This window comes from Pygocentrus nattereri, chromosome 11 (assembly GCF_015220715.1).
Source record: "Pygocentrus nattereri isolate fPygNat1 chromosome 11, fPygNat1.pri, whole genome shotgun sequence".
NCBI classification, from domain to species: Eukaryota; Metazoa; Chordata; class Actinopteri; order Characiformes; family Serrasalmidae; genus Pygocentrus; species Pygocentrus nattereri.
Window position 1 is genome coordinate 26,379,920 of NC_051221.1, and position 20,928 is coordinate 26,400,847.

The 20,928-nt window shown below is 41.0% G+C and overlaps 1 protein-coding gene across 3 annotated transcripts in view; it reads left to right on the plus strand.

The window, feature by feature from the left end:
- tln2b (talin 2b) overlaps window positions 1-20,928 on the plus strand; it is a 159,865-nt gene that overhangs the window by 125,341 nt on the left and 13,596 nt on the right. For 2 of the 3 annotated variants that reach the window (XM_037542618.1, XM_017708330.2), the window contains exons 38-53: window positions 170-351; window positions 2,384-2,516; window positions 3,203-3,304; window positions 3,491-3,661; window positions 4,508-4,654; window positions 5,548-5,649; window positions 7,312-7,431; window positions 8,096-8,242; window positions 10,822-10,988; window positions 12,442-12,625; window positions 13,202-13,327; window positions 17,244-17,360; window positions 18,364-18,549; window positions 19,054-19,161; window positions 20,029-20,134; window positions 20,509-20,514. In XM_037542618.1, the coding sequence (XP_037398515.1) occupies window positions 170-351; window positions 2,384-2,516; window positions 3,203-3,304; window positions 3,491-3,661; window positions 4,508-4,654; window positions 5,548-5,649; window positions 7,312-7,431; window positions 8,096-8,242; window positions 10,822-10,988; window positions 12,442-12,625; window positions 13,202-13,327; window positions 17,244-17,360; window positions 18,364-18,549; window positions 19,054-19,161; window positions 20,029-20,134; window positions 20,509-20,514 (2,104 nt within the window). The remainder of the gene's footprint in view (window positions 1-169; window positions 352-2,383; window positions 2,517-3,202; window positions 3,305-3,490; window positions 3,662-4,507; window positions 4,655-5,547; window positions 5,650-7,311; window positions 7,432-8,095; window positions 8,243-10,821; window positions 10,989-12,441; window positions 12,626-13,201; window positions 13,328-17,243; window positions 17,361-18,363; window positions 18,550-19,053; window positions 19,162-20,028; window positions 20,135-20,508; window positions 20,515-20,928) is intronic. The other variant, XM_037542619.1, reaches the window with a different exon arrangement.

The window sequence follows — 20,928 nt, forward strand, 5'->3', positions numbered from 1 at the left end:
ACACCTCTTTGAACATGTTTATAGATTTACGTTAGTTAAACTGATTTTAATCACAGTATGGCTCAGGGATATCCGAGAATCATGTATGTGTTTATAAATGTAGGGGAAAATGATCTGTTGATCTGTCTTATTGATTTTTTTTTTTTTTTTTTTTACCCTCTAACCCTAGGGCTCGGCAGCTCAGGAGCCAATCCTACGCTCTGCTCAGTCAATGCTGGACAGCTCCACCCAATTACTGGAGACTGCCCGCTCTCTCGTCATCAACCCGAAAGACCCACCAACCTGGTCGATTCTGGCAGGCCACTCCCGCACTGTGTCAGACTCCATCAAAAGCCTAATCACTGCAATCAGGTTTGTGCAGCCTTCATTTTTCTTTATAATGGAACAGACAATAGCCTGTTTACATACAGCCAGATAATCTATTAACAATCCGACCAGTAGCTCAATCGGAATAAAATACGTCTATGTATACACCTCAGTTGGAATAGACTAGAACGATTAAGGCCAATTGGAATACAATATCTATCCGATTGAACAAGGTGGGTAATCCTGTGCATAATAGAAGAGTAGTAACCATGTAACCACCTGTATCTGATTACATTCCCAATTGGAAAGTTTATGTGTGCTCTGAACATATGCATTCGCATGATAACGAAAGTTTATAACATTCAACATGGCAGGAGCAGAAACCGGTCTGCAGATGAGGCGAAGTTTATGCTTTTAACTTTAATAAAAACAGCAGTGGGATGGGTGTCCAGCTTATGTGTCTCAGAACAGGGCGTCTTCCTCTCACCTTTCTTTAATAATTACAAGTGCAGTATGTTTTCCAGAGTCTGCCATAATTTTAAAGTAATTACACAAGCACTGTTTACTGCTGCTCGTCTCGTTCTGACTGGACTCACATGATGCTCGTTGCCATGTCAGTGTAAGTGTTCCTCTATGCATGCGCATAATTTTTAATCTGATTACTTGTAGGATGCTTGTAAACTGAGATTTTCCTTCAGATTGTTGAGTCGAGTGAGCATATAAACACCTCAGTCTTAATCTGTAATTAGAACATATTTAGTTGGATTGCCAAAAATCTTTGTATGCAAATGTAGCCACTGAGACAGAGACATTGTCAGAGGAGGAGAAAGTTCATTTCAAAATTGTCAATTGTATTACGGAAATGCGACATTTCTATAAAAAGAGCCAATCACCTTGTTTTATAAGGTGCAATCTTGAGAAAATCTTGTGAAAATAGGCACATGTGCCACTGAGAACAGGCTGAAAAAAGGTGATTTTTAAGCCAAACACCATTTGCCAAGGACTGATACTTCAAACTTTTTGTTTGATTTTTGTACTCATACACTTCACTTCAGTATTGTTCACTGTGTACGTTCTACTGTCAGTAAGCCTGGGGAATATCCTCACTCAGCTTAAGTGAAGGAGAGGCGAAAATCAGTCATGCATCAACGCAGCGTAGACCAAATCATAGAGCTTGTTTGGATAAAGCTGTACCAGCTTGCTTAATTACCAATCAATGACAAAACAAAAGGTAAACTTTCCAGAAGGATTGAATGTGATGTGTCTATAATGAATCATTATAGTGACAACTTTAATGCTGGAGTTGTAGCTGTTGGCCACATTACTTAATACCATGCATTTCTTTCACTTCCAGCACAGTATGAAATAACATCTTATGTTGTCATTTTACTACGATTTCTTCTGATGATATATTTGCAGAGATTATTTTTTTCTGTGGGTAGCACATCATACAGTTCCATTTTCTGTCATGTGTTATTTTATTATATTAAGTAAGCTTTTAGTCAGGTGTTGGCTTCATCCACTGCCTTTTGTAATCTGTATTTCATACTGGGCTGCGACGCTCCGTCTTTGAAAGGAAGATGACTGAAATGGTTGTTCTCTACATAGTGATCGCTGAATAGCGGTCTCAGGCAGACAGCACTGAGCTGTGAATTGCCACGTTAATTGATGCTCAGTGTGTTTCCATGTTTAGTGAGAGCGTCTTCAGAGACTGATAGGGTGGAGCGGATGAGCTGATGCCGTATCAGGTAGTAGCCTATGCTGCTGTTTAATGCGCATAGACAGGCTGATTTGAGATCAGTTGTGACTGTGGGTAGGGTGTGCCCTCATCTGAAGCCTACTCAGCAGGAACAGTAGCAGGAGATGGGATTTTTGCCCATTTGGCTGCCCTCCAGACCCATTGTCCTCCCAATCCATCCACTCACACCTGGAGCTCAGCCAGTGGGTGTGTGTGTGTGTGGCCAGAAGTCTGCATGAAGTCTCTTGCTTTTTGGAACAGTAAAGTATCTGATATCTAGATAGAGTAAAGAAACACAGCAATCTCCCTCTAACAACATCCCCTTTTTTGTTGCTATAGGGACAAGGCTCCAGGCCAGCGGGAGTGTGACCACAGCATTGACAGCATCAACAAGTGCATCAGAGACATAGAGCAAGCCTCCTTAGCAGCTGTAGGCCAGAGTTTGCCCTGCAGAGACGACATCTCACTAGAGGTGCCTATATCACTCAGTCTGTGTGTCTGTCATTTTGTTTATTATTGTTTGGACACACCTGATTTAGAGTGTTTTCCACAATATTTGATATATAACTGTGCTTAAGATGCAGTTATACATACAGTGCAACTCGTAATACAGGTTTATAGCATTAGCATGGTATAAAATGCATGATGATGCAAATGGTTTCTGTAGTTATTTAAGACAGTCCTAACAGTATAATTCCTAAATATTCCTAACAGTAAACATAAAAACCATGAGCATAAAAAATTCTACTACTACTGCTGCTATATTTAAGGTGGAACAGAAATTTTACATAAGAAGGACGCAAATAGCAAGCCAACTTCAGCCTCATGGAGAAAACACAAATCTAGAAGCTACTTCTCCCCACGTGACTTAAGCAGCCACTAAGTGCCGATTCTGAACAGGCGAAATAAATAGCACGGTCCACAGGAATGTTAATAGATAGCGATTTGCACCTCTGTTTGGTTGTAGAGTGCACTTCCACAGTCCTCAGCTGTGGATTCCGCAGTTTGCTGGGAGTGATTGAGCGATGTAAGAAATTATATCTCCGTCATATCTTATTACTCATATGCCTTTTCAAGGTCATTGTAATCGCTGAGTGAATGTACAGATATTTGAGTGTCAGTGATGTAGTTAATATGACTGTACCGGCGGCTCTACAGGCTGTACAGGAGCAGGTGACCTCGGCTGTGCAGGAGATTGGTCATCTGATAGAGCCCATCTCTACTGCAGCCCGTGGCGAGGCCGCGCAGCTTGGACACAAGGTGAAGAGCACACACACTGTCCCTGTCACAAGAGAATCACATCAAACAATACATCTCCATCTTGCTTATAGAACATTCTACATTTAAATTTCAGTTCTCCCTTAGTGAACATTTATTCAGTCTGAAAGGAGCACAAGGCCTTTCTTGGTGTGATTAACATTGAATTATGTGGTGATCTTCTCCCAGGTGACTCAGCTGGCCAGCTACTTTGAGCCCCTTATTGTGGCTGCTGTGGGACTGGCCTCAAAGCACATGGACCACCAGCAGCAAATGAACATCTTGGACCAAACCAAGACTCTGGCCGAGTCATCGCTGCAGATGCTCTATGCAGCCAAAGAAGGAGGAGGAAATCCTAAGGTACAAAGTAATTACTTCCACTAATTACTTCCACGCACAAATACACAGTAGGCCAGGTATACATACATGTAGAAATGCAGTAGCAGCACATAATGTGCCTTGATCACAATATATGCCCACAGTGTGCTTTTAATGTTTGATTTAGTGTTAGATTTAGTAAGACTGCAGCGTCTCACGCAAGCTTTGCATAGCCCACCCACTGACTGCTTGGTTGTAAGCTGTAAAATTAGAATGAAAAGCTGGCTTCAACCTTGCAAATTTTTAGTGTTTGACAGTTTCCAGCTGTAATCAGGAAACCAGCTAAGTGTTAAAAAATGCTATTGCTATCATCTGCGTGCTTGTCTTCACGGTTAAAGGTTGGTGAATAAACAGTTGTAAGCTCCCTTAACTCCAGCGATTAAGACCATTTATCATCAAAACTGTTTTAGAACGATCAGCAGAGCTTCATTTTACTATAAAGGAGAATTATTGTATTTTTATCTAAAAATCTAATTCTGCCGTGGTGCTGCAACACGGCAGTAAAAAAGCCACATGTTGTCGACCCCTGGGGTAGTTGAAAGATTTAGATTTGTCATGAGTTTTAATTTTTTAATTAAAAAATTCAGTAAGTTATTCACTGAGTGCTGTTTTGTGTTTTCATGTCACTACGGAAACACAAAAACATTCAGTCCATAAGCAAAGCATTATTTTAGTCACATCCCTGCATTTCAGAGCAGGAAGGGAGACTGCATCCGTGTCCCTCATGACCATATAGTGAGCAGTTAGATCTCATTGTTTTGAAGTAAATTTGTCCCAAGGTCTGAAAATCTGTGTTTAACATTAAGAATTGTCATACATCTCCCATAGGCATCCCATACCCATGATGCAATAGCAGAAGCAGCGCAGCTGATGAAGGAAGCAGTGGATGATATCATGGTGACACTGAACGAAGCAGCAAGTGAAGGCGGGATGGTGGGCGGTATGGTGGAGTCCATCGCTGAGGCCATGGGACGGGTGAGTTCAATCCGGTGATCAGAATTCTTTTCATATAGTACTGTAATGTAGTCATTTTAGTGTCAAATTTTTAAAAATTGCTTTAATAAGGTTTCCTGATTATCATACATTTGGAAACACATATTATTCTTAATAATAATAATAATAATAATTAATTTGTTTATATATCACTTTTTTAAAACATTGTGCAAAGTTATTTATTTGAAGATTCAAAACTTCAAGAATAAATGAAGTTATATATTATATAATAAATTCGATATAATATAACAATTTAAATACAGTATTAAAAATGCATTTTAAAAAATTGTTAAAAACTGCAGTAGGCTTTTCAGGTTCAGAGTTTAAGTGCCTCCAGCCGTCAGTCACTTACTGATTGATATTGTAGGTCTATGTGTTGTATATGTTTAGAAAAGAAGGCAGTATGTGATGACAGTATCTGTACATAGCTGCTAGCAGCCTGGTCCTTTCAGCTCTATGCTAAGTGCTCGAGGCTGGTAGCGGATGCTGGAAGGAAGGCTTTTCAGCAGCGGTTATTAGAAAACTGCAGGAGGCTTTTCAGGTTCAGAGCCCAAGTGTCTCCAGCTGTCATTCACACACACAAGCACTGTCACTGAGACTGTAGCCCTCCATGCAGCTCCATATTAGCCTCTATTTGATCCTATATCAGCATTCATCTCATTCAAGTATGTCTGCAGTCTTTCATTACGCTGTCAAGACGACACAAGAAGGAGGACAATGGCAACAATTCAAACATAACTACTGATTAATTTTCACACATTTACCACATAGATAGTAATTTGCAGCAAGATGATATTCAGTTTTTCTGTAAGCCCTTCTCTATGAGGAGGTACACAGCTAAAATCAGCCTTTTTTGCGGTGGTTGATTGATTCAGATGGATGAGGGAACACCCCCAGAGCCAGACGGCACGTTTGTGGATTACCAGACCACCATGGTGAAATTTTCCAAGGCTATCGCCATCACTGCACAGGAGATGGTGAGTAGCACATTATAACATTAGCCTCCCAGAGCTCTCAGCTCTGTTCCCTAAAGACCTGTTGCCTAGCAGTCTGTGTCTCTGCTTCATGCATGTAAAACTTTGCAAGGTCAGTTATGGCAGTGTTGGAAGCAGGTCTGGACAATAATAATTGAAATGATTATTTTTTGCAATATCAGGATGCAGGTCTGAAATAATGTGTAAGCCCTTTAGTTCTCCTATCAAATATTGTAAGGAAAAGCTTTGGACAGTTGCTGCTTCAGGTGCTACTTCTTCTCTCTAGATCAGGGGTGGGCAATTAATTTTCCCAAGGGGCCACATGAGAAATTGGAACGGTTTCAGAGGGCCAGACTAATATACTTAATATACTTCAGTTCTGCCCAATACATATTTACTGTATACAACATTTATAATAACCCTTTATATATAAAAACAGTAAATGAAACATTACAATGATACAATCAGAAGAAATGGAGGATGATATCATTATTTAATAAACTGGTTCAGTTTAGAAAATTGTAAACATTTTGCATTGTTTAAAAAAACTAGCATCACAACCTGACATAAAATGGAGCATTTTTTTTCAAAGACCAGCATCACTTTAACTTAAATGGCTTACTGTTTCTTGCAATTTTGTGCGATATTACTAAGCTGGTCCTGACTGCTGCATCCCTGGATGAGTGGAGCTTTGTAAAAAATAATTGCTGCCTTTGCAGTTTCGCTAGCAGATCTTCAGATGGCCGTGCCCACTCTGCATCAGTCAAGTTCTTGTATTTCTCCGTGGGCTTACTCTCGTAATGGCGATTCAAATGGTAATCCTTAAACACAGTTATCTGTTCTCCACAAACTAAGCACACAGCTTTATCTTTGACTTCAGTAAATAAATATTTAGAAGTACATGTCTTGTTAAAAGCTCTGCATTCAGCGTCAATCTTTCTTTTTTTACGTTAGCCAACATATGTAAGGGCTAAGAGCTATCTTGAAGGCTATCAAACACATTTGCTGACACATTTGAGAGAAGTGCACTGACCGGGCAGACACACCAAAAAAAAAGTGTTACCTTCAAAATAAAAGCATTGTAGTTGTATTTCATATATATATATATATATATATATATATATATATATATATATATATATATATATATATATATATATATATATATATATATATATATATATAGTCGTAGGTACACATTTACTTTTCACTTCTAATTTACCAACAATCTCATGTGGGCCAGTCAGAGATAGTCAGAGGGCCAGTTGTGGCCCGCGGGCCATACAGTGCCCAGGTCTGAACCTAGATGGAAGGGAATAAGAACACTAGCCACAGCGTCAGTATATCTGTATGTTCATTTACAGATGTAAGAATTCTAAAATATATTTAATTTACATTCTGTGTTTGTAATAAATCATTTTATGTAGGTTTGTTGCAGCATTTTATCTTCAGGGCTAAAAAGACTTAAGTCTTTAAATAAAGCGTTAGGAAAGTCATATGATAATTACTGAGAATAATTAATATCAAATGATATGAAACAATCATGCTATGATTTTCGCCTATATTGTCCAGCCTGTTTGGATGTAGGTAGAATGAATATAAATGAATAGGTTGAGCTGTATCGCTAGTGCATAAGATGATACATACACTGATTCTGTGTCCCAGATGACGAAGTCAGTGACCTGTCAGGAGGAGCTGGGTGGTCTTGCGTCTCAGGTGACAGTGGACTACAGCCAACTGGCCCAGCAAGGCCGCTTGGCAGCCGCCACGGCCGAGCCTGAGGAGGTGAGGATCAGTCCAGACAGACCGCCTGTCCTCCACGGACCAATGCACTGGAGACGAGCAGAGAGACACACGCACTTATGCACAGATCATATAAGCATGAAGCGCAGATGGCTACCCTCTTAACATGGGCTCATATTTCTCATATTGAGATCATAATATACTGACAGACTACAATGCCATAAACTCCACCTTTGATCTAAACAGCCGTAGACATGCAATTTCATCTGTTTTCTTATCTTTCGGAGTTAAGGTGTAAGCTCCAGCGATGAGTGAAACCTTGCTTCTGTATATTTTAGTCCACATCTTCAAGAACAAAGTATGAAGTGTGAATCCACAGTCCACTAGCCACCAGCTCTCTTCAATAGCCTTTACATAAGCAGCTGCTGCTGTTACCATAGTGACTCTGTACCCCCACTAACTTCAAAAGCCTGTGGTGATGTGGTAATGAAGCACCACCCACCCATGGATCTGTGTGTCAGGAAATTAAAGGTGTAGTGCCATCAAGCCCACTCACCAGCAGTCACAATCCTTTCATTATTCACCCATCGGCCTTTGTGATAAGAAGTGAGGCAGTATAGGGTCTAGGCTGGAGACAGAGACCGGAGCACATAGACATATGCTTGGCTGAAGTCTTACTGTGATGACCATCCCTGTGTTTCTCCAGGTGGGTTTGCAGATAAAGACACGCGTGCAGGAGCTGGGCCATGGCTGTATTTACCTGGTGCAAAAGGCTGGAGCTCTACAGATGAGTCCAACAGACAGCTTTACCAAGAGGGAGCTGATTGAGTGTGCTCGGGCCGTCACTGAGAAGGTAGGCCTGATACGGTCCCGTCATCCTCCATTCACGTAGCACCGCTCAGCTCAGATGTCTCGTTTTTCTTTGTTACATGTGGTCCCTGTATTTTGAATGTGGTAAATGATAGGGCCTGGGAATCCAAATAGGCCCTATGATACAGTATAGATATGATACAGTACAGTTTTGTTACGAGTTGTGATATGCTATGTGTTGAAATATGACAATGTACCTACTTTATACTACAAAATGCCTTCAAACTTTCTGAAGCTTAGACTCTGTTCATCTCACTTAAGTAGTCAAACTTTTAGAAACAGTTTATCCTTACATTTATGCATTTAGCAAATTCTTTCATTTGTGAGATAGAAAAAACAGCATTCCAAAAACACTTGTTTGTATTTAGCGGATGCTTTAATCCAGAGCCATTCACTGGTTATTGGATGTTTCTGTGTGGTGGGCTGTGCAGTTCCAGCAAAAAAGATCAGTTCTGCTTCTTTTCAGTGCTGTCTCACTGTTCTATTAGAAAGCTGAATACGCTTCTGTCAAGCATTGGCCTTGCTGTTGCATCTTGTTGAAGGAAACTGAAAATCAGTGGGCTGAAGCATTTCAGATCATTCCATCAAATGGAAGCAAATCTGTGTTTTGTGTTTGGGTTTTGAATGTGGCACAGTGTGCATTATTGTAAAAGTGAACTGGCACCAAGACGCTTAGGACTGTTGCCATCCATCGTTCCAACCTTGAGATGTCTGAAATAATAGTGTCTTAAAAGAGCTGTGCCATTTCATTTAAATGAAGTGCAATTTACCCCAACAAAACTTTGCTAGAAAAATTATGTAAAGCTTTGTTCCTGCCTTAGGAATATTGTCAGTGTGTTTTAGTACATGCTTTTAGTTCACAATACAGTAGTAGTTTTTAATTTGATAATAATTTCGTATGCATTTACCATCTGTAGTGGACAGTGCATTGGGGAGGTGCACATCAAGAGCCTGGCCTGAAGGGTTAATGTCTGTAATAACATTGTCTAGACCAGACAACAGAGTAATTGTGGTGACAAGAAAATAGCTCCAATGGTGCTGTGGAGAAGATTGCTTGTCACTGTGCTTGTACCCATGTACCACACTGCATATTAGATGGCTAGAATGATCTTAGTTATTGCCACTGGCTTTATATGTAATATTAATGCAAGCCTTAGTTCACCAACTTTGGATGAAACATTCTCAGTACATTTGCTTACTTCTTACTGAACATTGTTTTTGGTTGTGTAAAATTTATCATGATTGGTTTCTTGTTCCTGGTGTTGTAAATATAAAAGATTAGCTCCATTAAGGTGTGTTTGTTCTTGATTATATTTCTGTGGTAAGGGAGTGTGGAGCAGAGCCCCACTGTGCAGGAGCAGTGCTGGAGCTGCTAGCTGGCTGTAAATGAGCGCAGTGGATGTTGGTCTGCCTGATAGAATTCAGCTCTCACATCCGCCTGGAATGATTTCAACGTAAATATGAACGGGCAGCTTGAGCCTTCAACCAGACTGAAATGCTGCTCCTGTGCTTTTCCTCTGTGTATGTAAACAGTGTTCTTTCTTGTTGTCTCTCTCTCTATCTCCCTCACTTTATCTCCTCTCTCTCTCTCTCTCTCTCTCTCTCTCTCTCTCTCTCTCTCTCTCTCTCTCTATCTCTATCTCTATCTCCCTCTCTTTATCTCCTCTCTCTCTCTCTCTCTCTGTCTCTATCTCTCTCTCACTCTCTCTCTCTCTCTCTCTCTCTCTCTCTCTCTCACACTTACACGTTGTCTCTTGCTCTCTATCTCTCATTCTCTTCTTTTCTTCCTCTCCTTCTTGCTCTTTTCTCTCTCATTCTACCCCATTACCCAATTTTTCCCTGTCATTCCTGTTTTTCTTTCTTCTCTCTCTCTTTTTCTTCCTTTTCCTTTCTGTCTCCCCTGCTCTCTCTCTCTCTCTCTCTCTCTCTCTCGCTCTCTCTCTCTCTCTCTCTCTCTCACACACACACGCTTACAGGTTGTCTCTTGCTCTCTTGTTGTCCTCTTCTTTTCTTCCTCTCCTTCTTGCTCTTTTTCTCTCTCTCATTCTACCCCTTTCACCATTTCTCCCTGTCTCTCCTCTTTTTCTTTCTTCTGTCTCTCTCTCTCTCTCTCTCTCTCTCTCTCTCTCTCTCTCTCTCTCTCTCTCTCTCTCTTTCTCTCTCTCTCTCTCTCTCTTTCTCTGCGTAAAAGCTCTTTCTGTCTGTGTGTAGATATATGGCGCTTCAACTTTATGTTCCGAGTTCCAAAATGAGCGATATTCATCTCACTAGGGGTTGAGCGAGTGTGCAGTTTGATTCATAGCACCTTTGCCTCTTTCACTCTCCGTTGCTTTGCATCATTCCTCATGTTTGCCTCATTCCCACTTCAGATAGATTCAGCTTAGAGTGCACAGTAAATCATAGTGATGGCATTATTCAGTGCTATCAACACTGCTAAATTCCTTTTTATCCAAACTCAGTGCATCCACTTTAAGGTACATGCCAGTTATGAGTGTAATTAATCAGATTAGTGTGCATACAGATTGCATACTCTGTATGACCCTGTGTGTTTTCCTCCTGCAGGTGTCCATGGTGTTGTCCGCACTGCAGGCCGGTAATAAGGGCACCCAAGCGTGCATCACGGCTGCCAGCTCCGTCTCGGGCATTATCGCTGACCTCGACACCACCATCATGTTCGCCTCTGCAGGCACACTCAATGCAGAGAACGAAGAGTCCTTTGCAGACCACAGGTGAGAGAGAGGGACGAGCAGCGTTAACCCTTAGAACTGACGGTTATCACCAGTGATAGCAAAGCATGCTGCAGTTTTATGGTAATTATTTCTCACTCATAGCACATTCACACAGGCAGGGAAACTCAGTCAAAAGTGCAAATAAGCATTCAATCAAAGCCACATTTGTGGAGGTATTTTAATATGATGATATGAATTTCATGCAAAATTATCTCTGTGTATATGGTATATACTTATTTTACAGGAGGAAATCTATAAAACTGCTTCCTCCAGTAAGATCAATAAAGTTGAAGTGACAATGTTTTCCAATCAAAAACAAACAACAGTCCTGAATTGTAGGGCCAAACTTGTTGATACAGAATGTAAATTAAGTATAAATGTAATTAATTATGCTACTGACTATATAATAAATGTTATGATTGCATAAAAGAGCTGTCAGAGTTAAGGCAATAATAATGCATGAATTATCAACACCATTTTTTTAAAGATGTTAACACATTTTTCTAGTTTGATTCTTCCAATCATCCGTGGTAGTGCAGGCTGACGTCCAGTTGCTTTCTGCTCATACAATGGATGTCGCTATGATGAAATCTACGAATATAGCCGTCTTGTTCAATGCAACTTTTAAACAGCTTTTAAAGCAGTATTTTCAGAACGAGACCGAGAGGGCCCTAATTTCGAGTTGAAATCATTGACATACTGTCACGATTGGCCTCTCCCAGTCCTGTCCATGAGCGTTTTGGTTTTGTAACTCCGCCCCTGATTGTTTGCACCTGTCCCTCGTTATCCCTGTGTATTTAAGCCCTGTGTTTGCCCTTTGTCTTCGCTGGTCGTTGTTGCTCGTCGTGTTTGTACTGTTTTAAGCTCCGTGTTGGTTTGAGTCTGTTATTTGTCATGTCTGAACCTCAGTCTCTCCGCATTGGCTCAATGACCCTGGACCGTTACGACCCTAATATTGGATTTGCCCTCAATAAATGTCGCTTACCTCCGCTTATGCGTCCACTACCTCGCTCCCCGTCACACATACAGCTCTCATTGGGTGTCTGTGATGAAAATTGGAAACTCTCTTGACCCTACAGAAGTTCTGTGATTTTCATGTTCAGGTTGAAAATAATGTTATTGAATAGTAGTAAATAAATTCTGGTCAAGCTTATTTTGTCCACTCACATAACTATAATAACATTTTTAAAAGGATAAGATCTTTCTTGAAAATCATATTTAAACAAATAACTTAATTATTTTCACCAAATAATGTACTTGATCGTTAAACTCAGAGACTTTCAAAGACTGATTGGATGATCTTAGTTCTTCACAGAAGTCTTTATATTTTGTAAAGTTTGGTTAGAAGTGAAGAGCCTTCTGTTTTAACTATTTTCCACCCTGTCCCTCTGCTATGTGAACCTTGTACAGTCATAGATGTGCTATGTGCTTTTCCATGTGTATTGCTCTTCAGGGAGAACATCCTGAAGACAGCGAAGGCTCTGGTGGAGGACACCAAGCTGCTAGTAGCTGGAGCAGCATCCAGCCAGGAGAAATTGGCCCAGGCTGCACAATCTTCAGCCAAGACCATCACTCAGCTGACTGATGTGGTCAAACTAGGGGCTGCCAGCATGGGCTCTGAGGATCCAGAGACACAGGTGTGTGTGTGGGTGGGTGTGTCTGTGTGCAGTCTATGTAGCTTTACAATTCCCTGTAGGATCCCTTTAGCTCTAATTTAGATCTACTGGTGCAGACACTCTTTGAGAAGCTCTTGGTGAAACGATTACCTCTTCTGTGTTCAGCTCTTTTTCTGGGTACTTTTGTATTTCACCACTTATTCCTTCCTTTATTCTGCCTCAGGGGTATTCCTCGCAGTTCGAATGATGCTATCAAGCAATGTGTGTAGCACTTCTCACAATACTATTAACTCTCATTCTTTCCTCAGTGTGAGGGTCCATTTCTGGGTCTTAGTGATAAGTCTCCATTACTCTTCCTCTTTCTCTCTCTCTCTCTTTGTCTCTTTCTGTCTGTCTGTCTCTCTCACCCAGCCCCAGGTGGCTTAGATATGGAGCTGTACTCTGCTCTGCTCTGCTCCTCATGTGCTCTTTGATAAAGCAGCCATGGCGTGTATCATATCCCCAGGTGTTCCTGATAAAGAAAGTGTGCATGGACTGCTCTGTTGATATGAGCATTCTCGCTCTCTGTCTTACTTTCTTCTCTCTTTCTATGTTAAGGTGGTTCTGATCAATGCAGTGAGGGATGTGGCTAAAGCTCTAGCTGAACTGATAGGAGCCACTAAGTGTGCAGCAGGGAAAGCAGCAGATGACCCTTCCATGTACCAGCTAAAGAGTGCTGCCAAGGTAAAGTGTGTGTGTGTATTTTTGTTCTCAAACATGTTCATGACAAAAAAAATGTCCTGACTTTGTATGAAAACCACAGAAAAAAGAAATAACCTACAATGTCATGACCGGCAAAACAGTCCTGACTTTGTAATGTGGAATTTTCACAATTGCTCCATGATTCATGATTTACTGAAAGAGCAAGACTTTTTGGTAATTGAGGTATACAGTGCTGTATCTCTGTCTGTATCTTATATATCGCTGTTGTCGGAAGAAAACCTAAAATAGTAACTTTACAGGAGAAGGAAAAAAACCTACTTTACTTTTAATGGAAGTCAATGGAAACAGACGTCTTTCCAAGCAATTGTTTTTGGTCTTTACTGGAATTCAGTAAGCTGCTTTGTGACAACATCAGTTATAAAAAGCAGTATACAAATAAATTTTCTATGATATATATATATCGCTGCTGTTGGAATAAAACCCCCTATCTCCAAAATGACAACTTTACAAGAGAAGGAAAAAACATGCAATACTTTTAATGTAATCAAAAATGTTTTTCCAAGTTGAAAGTTTTTCCAACTGATAAACAACAACAATGAAAATACAAGGTTTTGTTCTGACAGCAGTGATATGTGTGTGTGTGTGTGTACTGTTGCTCTTTTCTATGGCGCTTGCTCTTTATACTGTGTTAAGGAGAGAGACCATTATGACAAATGGCCGTTATTCAAATGGCCGAGTTATTCATTATGTGCACGTGTGGTGGATGCAGGTGTGTGTGTGTGTGTGTGTGTCTGTGTGTGTGGTGTGTGCATGCGTGTGTGTGCGCGTTTGTGGTTTATGCATGCAAGTGTGTGTGTTTTTGTGTGTGTGTGTGCATGTGTCGTGTGTGCGTGCATGTGTGTGTATGTATGTGTGTGTCGTGTGTGCATGCATGTGTATGTGTCTGTGTGTGGTGTGTGCATGCATATGTGTGTGTGTATGTTTGTGTGTGTATGTGTGCATGTGTGCGTGTGTGGTGGATGCGTGTGTGTGTGTCTGTGTGTGTGGTGTGTGCGTGCATATGTGTGTGTGTGTTTGTGGTGTATGCATGCGTGTCTGTTTGTGTGTAGTGTATATGTTTGTGTGTGTATGTATGTGTATATATCTTCGCATGTGTGCGTGTGTGGCGTGTGCATGCGTGTGTGTGTGTGTGTATGCGTGTGTGTGTGTGTGTGTGTGTGTGTGTGTGTGTCTGACTGCCAGCTGGCTTTGACAGTCTCTGGTTGTCTTGGCTGTGTGCAGTGCTTTCACAATTCACTCTGTTTGTATGTGGTGTGTGTGTGTGTGTGTGTGTGTGTGTACTGTTGCTCTTTTCTATGGCGCTTGCTCTTTATACTGTGTTAAGGAGAGAGACCATTATGACAAATGGCCGTTATTCAAATGGCCGAGTTATTCATTATGTGCACGTGTGGTGTGTGCATGCGTGTGTGTGTGCGTTTGTGGTTTATGCATGTATGTGTGTGTGTTTGTTTGTGTGTGTGTGTGTGTGTGTGTGTGTGTGCATGCATGTGTGTGTATGTATGTGTGTGGTGTGTGCATGCATATGTGTGTGTGTATGTTTCTGTGTGTATGTATGTGCGCATGTGTGCGTGTGTGTGTGGGTGTGTGCATGCATGTGTGGGTGTGTGTGTGTGTGTGTGTGTGTGTATGTGCACGTGTGTGTGGGTGTGTGACTGCCAGCTGGCTTTGACAGTCTCTGGTTGTCTTGGCTGTGTGCAGTGCTTTCACAATTCACTCTGTCATCTCAGTGTGTGGCCATCGCTCAAGCCCTGTGTTACACGGATGGCTTTTACTCTGTGCGTGTGCATATGTGTGAGACTCATCGGCCGCACAGCAGAGGACAGAGCCAGGCTGCGTGCAGATACAGTACTGTATGTGACTTGAGCATTCTTCCCATCTCCCTCTTATTTATGAATTGGTGTCAAATTGATCTTATGACCCTGGCCTCCTTTGTTTATTTTCACTAGAGCTGTTTTAAAGTGTGTTGGAGTGAAACCTTCATGTAGTCGCTCCGCCAGAGCTGCCCTCTATTTCACACATTTTTTAATCCTCTTTCCGTTTAGTTGATACTCTTGACCTTTAAGAATTAAGCTCCACTTGCCTGTAACTGTACCTGTTTTATTTATCATACTTTACTAATGAGCTGAGTTTGATCTGCGCTGCTCTTGTGACCTCGGCACACACTGTTTGCATTCCAGCAACATATGGTGACCTCCAAACCTTTTTTTCCTTATTCCTCTATCACTAATTACATTCAGTGTGTGTTTAACTCAGACACAGACTTCCTCAAGGCACAACTCTGAGTCCTTGTGTTTTTGTACCTTTCTCTGTTTGCATTCCAGCAACATATAGTGACCTCCAAACCTATGAGATTTTTCTTTATTCTTCTATTACCAATTACATTTGATGTGTGTTTGACTCAAACACAGAGGTCCTCCACTTTTCTCGATCCTTATGTTGTTGTACATCTCTCTTAATGGAACATTATATGGCGGTCAGACGTATCATGCTCACAATAGCAGGCAACAGAGTGACAGACAACTAGTCATTTTCTAGGGGAGAATGAGATCTGTAGCCATGATTTAGCAAGAAGTGGCAAGCAACACAGTGGCAGAGCGACAAGTCGAGTTAAAATTTTCTCAGCGTTATGCAAATCAGCTATGACGTGGTGAAGCGAGAGGTTAAATGTTGGGCTCAAACTAAGCTCTTGGAATCAGAATCAGAGTCACTTTATTTTACACACACAAGGAATTTGTCTTGGTGAGTGCAAACATATATGACATGTAATATACTAAACAGACCAGACATGCAAACAGACTATTAACAAGTGTTAAACTGAGGGTAAAGTGAAATAAAATACAGTAGATAGAAAATGGAGTAAAGAGTAATAATAAAAAAGACAGCCTATCTGAAGGTAGTGCAGGAGATAAGAGGCATTCATATATGTATGATTTGTGGATATCTGTACATATGCAGATATGAATGTCTGTACGTGTGCCGGTTAAGTAGCCATGTTCTATAAAATATACTTTAAAACTATTATATACTGAATATTTCAGAGACAGAATTTTACAGAGCAATCCTAGATACGGGTGTCCAAGGTCCTCAGCCTCTACCCTCTGATATTTTTGTTGCCATCAGAATTCCATTCCTGTTCCCAGTAGTATCACATAAAATAGAAGAGAAAGTTATAATTGTAGTTCATACTTTAAACAAACCAGCAATGCTTATTAATTATTTTTTTTTACACTTTCTTGTCAGAAGCTCGACAGTGTACACACGACAACAAGAGCTTCCTCAAACACACCCATTAGATAAACTTGAGGTGACATTAACGACTTGTTGCCTCCTAGCTATTAAATTCAGTGTGCACTAACACTTAAAGCTACATGGGTCTTCGCACCTGCTCTGTTACCACTGTCTCAACATTCTGTAAAGGTATCTTTAGCTTATACTGTTACACTGCCCAAGTTCGGTGGTTGAATAATTAAAATAAATTCATGTCCTCCTGTGCCCTTCACTGTAGTGTTGGTTTCATCACAGTTAGAATGCTCTGAATCAGTCCTCTACTGTCTTTTAGCTTAGGAGTAGTGTGCTAAAACATTGCCAATTGTGATGATTGTCCAGGGCCACTAGGGGCATTGTTACAACTGTCACGTGCTGCTGTCATATAAGGCACACCAGTACCCTGTGAAAATGTCATAGCATGGTACATTTACAGTCAGTGCTGTAACTACTGCTGCTTTTCACTGTTGTATTGATCACAGCTCCCCCTGCTGGTGTTTGGGTCAGTTCAGTCCATTGCATTTATTTTCATCTGAATTTTGAGCCACAGTCAACTTACATTTATAACACCAGTGCTAACCTGCTTGCTCCTCCCTCTTTTGCTGTGCATCAGGTGATGGTGACTAACGTGACATCTTTGCTGAAGACTGTCAAAGCAGTGGAGGATGAAGCCACTCGCGGAACGAGGGCTCTGGAGGCCACCATCGAGTTTATCAAGCAGGAGCTGACTGTACGTAGCAGTGAGGGGCATTGGAATAAGACTAAAGAGAGAGAATTGTGCTTCAAAAGCATCATGTATTTCAGACATTACAATGATTCATTCCATTGAATCTGTTGAGGGTACTGATTGCATTGTAACTCACAGCTCAATCCCACACAGACCCCTTTTTGCCCCCCCCTCAAAAAAACAGAGCATTTATGTAATGAAATGTCAGTTTTCTTTGTGCTTTGTAAATTTTGTTAAATTATGCTAATATATGTCTTTGTCATATTTCAGCTTGGCTAGGAATTAGCATCAGTTAGGTGTAGCTAATGAGTATTGGCTATACTAGAAAGTATTTGCGTCCATCTGTGGTATCTGCTGCTGGTACATGGAGGGACACAGAGTGAGGTTTGACTTTGTGCCTATCCTCCACATGCTCTGCTAGGCCCCTGGGGTGTCCTGTTCCGCTTATCAGGGACAGAGTGGCAGATTGAGAGAGTGGAGGAGAGAGCCAAGGGTTCTCAAGAGCCACTTTTGCTTCTGATTTAATGTTAATCCTTGCTTGGGCTTCCCTGAGAGACTACCAGCATTTAACAAGCCTTCCAGTGATTACCAGACCAAATAGTGCCACTGCAGTCACCTTTCAAGAGCAGTTAATGATAGATTCACAACCTGTACAAGTGCACGTCTTTGTTTTTGGCTTCAGTATCATTATGTGAGCCAGATTAAGATTTTAGAGTAGAGTATCAGGCAACATTGATACATGCAATGCATTGTCACTGTCATGTTTAAAAAAACGGCCTTTTTATAACTAATAAAACAATAGAAATGGCCCAAAGTATTTAGAATAGAACAGCGTCTTTACAGGAGAAGACAAATGTGTTTTTACTTTTTATTGTGGTTAATGTTAAATGATTTCATTCCAAGTAGTTTTGGGAACACAAGTTACAACAGGTAGAAACTATTATTGAGAATATTACAAAGCTCTTGTATGCATTCAACTGAAACCACCGGGTTGTCCTTGGCTCAGGTTTTCCAGTCCAAGGACACTCCAGAGAAATGCACCACACCAGAGGAGTTCATCCGCATGACCAAGGGCATCACTGTAGCCACAGCCAAAGCTGTAGCAGCAGGCAACTCTGGCCAGCAAGAGGATGTGATCGCCACTGCCAACCTGAGCCGCAAAGCCATCTCTGACATGCTGGTTACCTGCAAGGTGCTAATCCATAGACACACTTTCTCAGTCTCCCTCATACATATACACACATGCACATAGTTAAATGCAAACAAACTTGCTTTCATTCAGCAGCGTTGGCACTAACTCCTCCAGCTGAAAGAACTTGGAAGCATATTCGAGGCTTGTGGGCAGTGTGAATGCAGTTCACTCACTTCTCAATGTCACTTTGTGTTACACTTCTGTTACTCCCAAATCCTGCTGTCCTGTCAGCATACCGCAAATAGTGTTTTAAGCTCTGGCTTAAAATCAGCAGCATGCTAAAGAGAAATACCAGCTCCACTGTTTCACCACTATCATTCACACTGATTCAGTATAACTTAGGAAGTAAACAACAGTCAGATTGATTGAATATGAATACAGATTGATTGAATTTGCCTTCCAGCCATCTGGAGGTTTTAGCATGGAAAGGCTTTTCTGTACTGCTTTTATGCATTGTGCAGGTGTAATAAACATTACATAAGGCTCTGTCTCTGTTTCTTTCAGCAAGCTGCATACCACCAGGAAGTGGCTGAAGATGTGAGAAACAAAGCACTGCTTTACGGCCTCGAATGTACCACCGGATACATCGACTTGCTTGAACATGTCCTTCTGGTGTGTGTGCGTTTCTGTTTAGGGTATCAAGAGTGTAGAGTTTGGCTGCTTACTCTTATGCTCTCATACTACTCTTAGGTTGAGCCCATTGTCTGCTCCAAATAAGTGTAATCAGTGTAACCAAATGCTATAGTAAAAGGCCATGGTTAAGCATTGGATACTGGTTCATCATTTGAGTGCCAGATTAGTAATACCTCTCAAAATGCATGTGATCACTTGCTACAGGATACTGAGAAATTAGATGATGCTTTCATACCTTCTTGATTAGCCTACTGTAAAGTGTAAATAATGCCCATCTAAATAGTTAAAGATGTTCTACTAGAAAAGCAAGTTTGAGTCTATTATTCTGGTCCTATTCAGTTCACTCTGGTTTCCGTTTCCGCATCAACTACAAAGTCTTGCTTATGACATTTAAAGCTCCTAATGGCCTCACTTCAGTATATCTGACTAATCTGTAGAAGCATCCAGTCCACTTAGCTCCACTGAGGCAGGCTTATTGAAAAGCCAAAGATAATTTACAGCTCATCGGTGAAAGGCCAATTTATTATGTAGCTTCTATACTCTGCAATAGCTTTCTAGAGTATATTAGGGATGCATTTTTTTTCTTTTAATATTAAAATTGACTTGAATCACCATGTACAGATGTACAGAGAAACTAGTATTTTTAATTGGTGTAAAAAAAATGTTTAAATTAAAATTTCTGAAATGTTATGTTTTAATGTTCAGCAAGTGGTTTATTGTGACTGTGGTACCAGTTTGGTAAAATCACTAGATTAGCTTTTGTTGTTTTCAACTTACTTAGATTTCTTTTCTGTATAATATTCACAATGTTGATGGCTGTAATTATGCATTGACTGTATGTTCCAGGTCCTCCAGAAGCCTACAGCAGAACACAGGCAGCAGCTGGCTGTGCTTTCAAAGAAAGTAGCCAGCTCAGTCACCGAGCTCATCCAGACTGCAGAAGCCATGAAAGGTGACATTCCACTCATACATACAAACCCTCTGCTCCATCTCAATGGATAATGCATGCTTTTTGCCCCTGTCTAACAAAGAAAAACATTTATCTGCTATAAAAAACAGTAGTGAAACTTGTTTTACCAATAGATAGTTGTTCATGTTCACAGACCAAACAGACTTTAAGAGCAGTCAGCCTAGGCTATCGGGTAAAGTTTATGTAATCTGGAGTGCAGGCCTAGGTTCGCTCAGGAACGCCGTATCAGTGTTAGTCGTAATAGGCAGCATGTTGGGGGTTGAATTGGATCTGTGCAGGGTTAATAAAGCCGTTAGTCCATGGGGACTCTCATCTTCACTCCTCTAATACAACTGTTTTCATTTTCTCTGCTGCAGACGGAGGTGAGTATGAGACAGCACAGTGTTATTCTTCTGAATACAGCATGTGGGAAGTGGGGGAAGTTCTCAGGCATTCAGTATAATCTTCAAACACATCTCTCCATGTGCTTACACCAGCTGTTAAGAAGAGGACATTTTTATGAGCACTTAAGTCTATAAAGAAGCAGGATAATACATCAAAAAGTGGATTTCCCTAAACTGCACTTAAGCAGTGCACTGATAATTAAAGCAAGGACGTTGTGTGTGTGTGTGTGCATGCGTGTGTGCGTGTGTGTGTGAGGGATCCTTATCATTAATCATCTTTCATGTGAAGTAGCCATATGCAGCAGGCTCCCAAATGGTGCATTAAATGGTTGTGTCCTATTATCAAGACACAGCTTTGAACGCCACAGGCATTTCTGACTTGGACCCCGTGAG